The sequence below is a fragment of the Heterodontus francisci genome, chromosome 6 (assembly GCF_036365525.1).
Source record: "Heterodontus francisci isolate sHetFra1 chromosome 6, sHetFra1.hap1, whole genome shotgun sequence".
NCBI lineage: Eukaryota > Metazoa > Chordata > Chondrichthyes > Heterodontiformes > Heterodontidae > Heterodontus > Heterodontus francisci.
Genome location: NC_090376.1, coordinates 58,579,423 through 58,585,422, shown reverse-complemented (window position 1 = coordinate 58,585,422; position 6,000 = coordinate 58,579,423). Strand labels below are relative to the sequence as shown.

Below are 6,000 nucleotides of genomic sequence, written 5' to 3'. Positions count from 1 at the left end.
TCCTGCTGTCTCTGAGGTAGCAACAACTCACAAGGAAACACATCCCAGGAAATTCTGAGCATGTGGCTCATGATTTTGCATCCATCAGCAGACAGAAAGCCACAGGTTGCTGAGAGTCATGGAGTAATAGACTCATTTATGGCATAGAAGAAGGCTATTCAGCCCATCTCTCCATGGAGCTATACAATCAGTTCCACTTCCCAGCTGGATCCCCATAGCACACCCATAATTTCCAGAGATGTAGTCCCTGCGAGAGCCGCTGCCGCTGGGAGGCTGAATCCAGATCGTTCTCCCTGGTGTCCTGGCCAATATATACCCCCAACCAACATTACTAAAGAAAACAGGTTATTTGGTCATTGTCACATTGCTGTTTGTGGGAGCTTGCTGTGCCGCAGATTGACTGCACGTTTCCCTCATTACAACAGTGTCTACACTTTCAGAGGACTTCATTGGCTGTAAAGCACTTTAGAAGTCCTGAGATTGTGAAAGGCGCTATATAAATGCAAGTTCGTTCTTCATAGTGAAAAAGCAATAATAAAGAATTGAATAAAGCAGAATGATGGACTTGCAAGGTCCAAACCAAAGTGCGTACATGGATATATATACACACTCATTCACACGAGGATGTTTCTACACACTCATTCACGCGGGGATATATATATACACACTCATTCACACGGGGATATACATACACACTCTCACACGGGGATATATATACATAGTCATTCACACGGGGATATACATCCACACTCATTCACACGGGGATATACATACACACTCATTCACATGCACATAAACGCAAGCACATCCACATACAGATTCACATATGGATATAGTAGCAGTAGCGGTAGGCGGAGAGGCAAATATTGGACTAAATAGCCGTCACGTGAAAACTCACATTAAATTATTTCCTGGGGATCCAACCGCATTATGCGTGTGCTGGGAACATGAGAAGGGATCAGTCTTAAAGCGATCATTGGTTCCAGTGTGACAATGGTCCCATGCTGCTTAATAAAGCCTGCGATCATCTCTGGTCAATAGGGCTGAGTGAGAGTGCCGGAGATAGATAGCGCATGTCTCATCTCCCCTGCCAGCCACTAGACGCTCCCAACACCACCATCTTGCATGTGCACGAATCCCAGCGCCACAAGATTCAGCTGGACACATTCGCTCTGACTGTGGAGACTGCGGAAAAAATGCCCAGGGTGGATTGTTAGGAGAGCGCGCTGTGCCCCGTGTGTTGCCATCCTCGATGCCTCTCAATCACATCTAACACAAGAAGATGAGGCGGATCGGCAGACAAATTGTCTTGCTTTGCTCTGGCTTTTTGGGGCTTGCTCTAGGAGCCTTTCCCACCAGTGTACAAATAGGTAAGATAATTGATCCGATTCCTTTTTTCAAACAAAAAAGTGTGAATATGTTGTAACGATCTGTCAATGCGTCCGTGTATCCTCGGTTGGTGCATTTAAAAATACAATAGCCAGCATCTCTCTTCCTTTTGCTCAAGAATTTGCAATTATACATAAATATATATATATGCCTGTGTGTGTTTGTGTGTGGGAAAACGGGGAGTTAGTTATTTTGAAAAAGATAGAGTTATGGAACATTTTGACCCTTTATGATGTTTGGAGGGAGTAGTTGGTGCCGTTTTATTGTGTTGGAACACTGCAGCAGTTATGCTGGCGAAGAGCTTGTTAATGGGATACTGCTGGCTCATTCGTACTGTTGTTGCTGCTAGCCAGTTGCTGAAAAAGTTGATCTTCTATGTGTACATTTTTCTTTTATTCCGTTCGCATTATGTGTTGTAGTATAAAGAATATATATGTTAAATCAGTGTAGCATTGCATCAGATTCCAGTCAGCGGTTGCTAATGAGATGTATTAACTGGTTCTGATTATATATATATATATATATATATATTTATCTATTTGCTCATAATCAATGAGCTTGGCTGAGGGGGAAAAGTTGACATAATATGTATTTTTTCTGTGTACGGACAAGTTCTGGAGAAAGGCGATTCTGTAACAATGAACGGTGTAAAAATGTAATGAGTTATCTCGCACCAAGCTGCAAAGTTAGTTATATCATTGTCGCTTTCTTTCTGAGGATTTTGAGGTAATGGATATATCTGGTATTTTCCAATGTGTGGATCATTGCATCAATGTCATTTACCAAGGCCGTGTTGATGAGATGCTTCGGATTCTGCCTGCACTTCATAATGACCCACGTTGAAAAGTTGCTATTTTATGTATGATTCGTCTTCTTTGGTCGTGGCGATGTTTATTTTTAAGTGTGTTTTGAATTTCCTAATGGCTGTAGAAGTTTTCTATACATTAAAATAGTGCTTTTTTCTGAAAACCCCAGGCTGTTAGTTAATAATCGATGTGTCCATTCTGTCCTCATTGCACGAAGAGGCACGGCGGAATGCTGACGTTATTTGATCTGTAAACATTTTGGTACGGGGTGGGGGATTGGGGGGCGGGGGGTGTGATGGTTTGATGCAAGAGTTTAGGGTACTTTTGTAGATGTAGAGCTCTTGCACATCATAACATTACATCAATTATATTACTAAAGACTAGTAATTAACGATTCTATGGCACAATAACACGGCATCTTAAAAGTGGATCACTTGCTCTTCCTGTTTTAGTTGGATGGAGTGCTGATTGTAGGGTTTAGTGGTCTGATAATGCCTTCAAATCTTTGCAAGTTTACTCAAACTGCAGCCAACTTGCTCCCCAATCAACACAATATTGCTCAGTGAAAAGATGCTACTATTTTTACTTGAAGGTCTGTTTATTTTTTTCTAACAGCGTGATGGGTTTCCAATTCATTAGTACATTGAATCAGTTTTGGTAACACAAATTGCTAATGGAATGCTATTAGCTGATTGTACCTCCATTGCTTTTTTCCCCCTTATTACAGGAGGGCTCTTCATGAGATATTCTGATCAGGAATACAGTGCATTTCGCTTTGCAATTTATCTTCACAATACTAACCCCAACACGACTGAAGCACCTTTCAATTTGGTTCCTCATGTGGACAACATTGAAACAGCCAACAGCTTTGCTGTAACAAATGCCTGTAAGTAGAAACGCTTTGTTTGAGCCGTTTATCGAAAAGAATTAATTGTCACAGGAAAACTCAAGACTGCGGCGAATGGCCTTTTTAAAATGTACTGACGCCGTCCTGTTGTGGGCACGTGATTGAAAAGGGTAATTAATACTTACAGTCACTAAAAATTGCTTTTAGACCAGATGCCACTAAGTGCTTTTTTACGTGTGGTCGTAGCTTTGGAGTTGGAGAATGTCAAGAAGCTTTTTCTTTTAACTATTTTTTTTTTGCTTTTCCAGACGATAAACAGTTTGACTGAATCATTACATTTTATGATGCTATCACCGTTTTTAGCCGTTGCAAGGACAATTAATGAGTTTCCCCGTAATCTGCCCTCTAAACGCTTTGCTGTCAGCAGTTTCAATTATTAAAATAAACTGGTTGTTTACCCCCATTTGAGGTTAAGAACAAAAACATCTATTTAGGTTAATGAATAATAATAAGATCTTGCGTCGCAGTTGGATTTATAAACGTCAGTCAAAGACCATTCTGCTTCCAATGTCAGGGTTAAGTTGTCTCCATTGGTTCGTTCACTCATCCTCAACATGGTATCATGATAGCTTGTTTCTTTCCTAACTGATGCATCTAATATTGATAGTACCTCAGTTTGAACTAGTACCCCGGATACAATCACTTAAAGTCAGAGGGCTAAGACAAAACTGGCGGATCAAACAGCAAGTCCTCCAAAGCAGATTATCAACCAATTTAAATTATTTTGCTAAATTTGTTTCGTTAGTGTTATGATAATGATGAATTTTCTATCTCAATTAAGACTGTAGAATGTAGCAGTGAAACACCCAGGAACATTTTAACAAGTCCATCCTGAGGCATTTAGTGTTCAAATAGTAGAGTCAATAGAAAGGTTATTTCCATATATGCATTAACATGAAGATTGCATAATTTTTAATGAATGTACCTAATTTTAAGTACATTACAATCTTGTGCTATCTTTTACTCATTTTGATGCGTTACATTTAAAAAATAACCTGCATTTATATAGTGCTTTTAAAATAGAAAACATCTGAAGGTGTTTCAAAAGGTGTAAGGGAAAATGATGGAAACTGAGCAAAAGCAGAAGGATTGGTCAGAGGTGACTTTTAAAGGAAGGTCTTGAAGGAGGAGAGGGAAGTGACGAGGTAGAGAGTATTACAGGGAATGCCAGAACATGGGGCCTGGGCAGCTGAAGGTACAGCAATCAATGATAGAGAAAAAGAAAGAAGATGCACAAGAGGCTGAATCAGATGAGCACAGCAATCTGCGGTGTGGGGTGGTTGAGTTTCAGCACCATATGAGGTTACTCAAATAGGGAGGAACAAAGCTACTACAGGATTGAAATATGAGGCTGAGAATTTGAAGTTTGTGGCATATAGGTACCAGAAGTCAATGAGTAATGGAGAGCAAAGAAAATGGATGAGCAGGTCTTGGTGTGACATGGGGTCAAAGGCTGTGAATAGCCTGGTTCAGCCTGAGGCAGTTATCCAGGAGGGGAATAGAGTTTGTGGCAGTGGCTTCAGTGGCAGGAGAAAATTGTAGCTCATCCCCCAAGACTGGATGTTGAAGAAGCAATGGAGATGTCAAAAGAGTGTTAGAGAGGTCCCAAACACTCCTTTCAGGTGAAGCAGCGATTTACTTGTACTTCTTTCAATGTAGTATACCGTATTCGCTGCTCACAATGTGGTTTCCTCTACATTGGGGAGACCAAGCGCAGACTGGGTGACCGTTTTGCGGAACACCTCCGCTCGGTCTGCAAGCAGGACCCTGAGCTTCCGGTTGCTTGCCATTTCAACACTCCCCCCTGCTCTCATGCTCACATCTCTGTCCTGGGATTGCTGCAGTGTTCCAGTGAACATCAACGCAAGCTCGAGGAACAGCATCTCATCTACCGATTAGGCACACTACAGCCTGCCGGACTGAACATTGAGTTCAATAATTTCAGTGCATGACAGCCCCCCATTTTACTTTCATTTTTAGTTGTTTTTTCTTTTTTTCTTTTTTACATTTTTTACAACCTTTTTTTTGCATTTATTTCATTTCATCTTAGTTTGTTCAGTTTGCTTACTCATTGTTTTTTTTTCATGTTTGCACTTGCTGCTGTTCAATATTCAGTCCGTTAACACCTATTCTGTACTAATGCTTTGTCTTTCAATACACCATTAACATATTGTTTGCCTTTGCTCCATGACCTTTTGGTCAGCTATGTGGCCTTGTCCAATCTACACCTTCTCCTTTGTTATCTCTTGCCCCACCCCCACCTCACTTGCTTATAACCTGTGACATTTTTATATTTGTCAGTTCCGAAGAAGGGTCACTGACCTGAAACGTTAACTCTGCTTCTCTTTCCACAGATGCTGCCAGACCTGCTGAGTGGTTCCAGCATTTCTTGTTTTTATTTCAGATTTCCAGCATCTGCAGTATTTTGCTTTTATATTATATTATATTATAGAGGTAGAGTTGGATGTCATCAGCATACATTTGGAACTGACCGCATGTCTGTAGATCATGTTACAAAGGAACAGCATTTGGGAGAGGAGAATGAGAGGACCAAGGATGGATTCAGTGTGAGACTGCTGAAGTGACAGTAGAGGAATAGGGGGGGGGGGGGTGCGGGGGGAGCCCTTCTTGTGATACTCTAGCTATAGTTAGATAGAAAAAATAAACCAAACCAGGATAGTTTGGGGAACAGGAGGAAGTGTTGGAGGAGGGTGAAGTGGTTGACTAGCTCAAAGACTGCAGAGAGAGCAAAGAGTATTACTACAGGGTGGTCAAAATAAACACGGCAGTGTCATTGATGATTTTGAGGAAGTCAATTTCTCTGGTATTTGGAATAATCTGTTGGGCATTTTGAAATGAATTAAGTTTGCAAAATGAACAGTAATAGGGAATAGAATA

The 6,000-nt window shown here is 40.9% G+C and overlaps 1 protein-coding gene across 3 annotated transcripts in view; it reads left to right on the top strand.

Moving 5' to 3' along the window:
• The first annotated feature begins 1,282 nt into the window (after nucleotides 1-1,282).
• LOC137370971 (glutamate receptor 4) overlaps nucleotides 1,283-6,000 on the top strand; it is a 271,296-nt gene continuing 266,578 nt past the window's right edge. For all 3 annotated transcript variants that reach the window (XM_068032865.1, XM_068032864.1, XM_068032863.1), the window contains exons 1-2: nucleotides 1,283-1,370; nucleotides 2,923-3,081. In XM_068032865.1, the coding sequence (XP_067888966.1) occupies nucleotides 1,283-1,370; nucleotides 2,923-3,081 (247 nt within the window). The remainder of the gene's footprint in view (nucleotides 1,371-2,922; nucleotides 3,082-6,000) is intronic.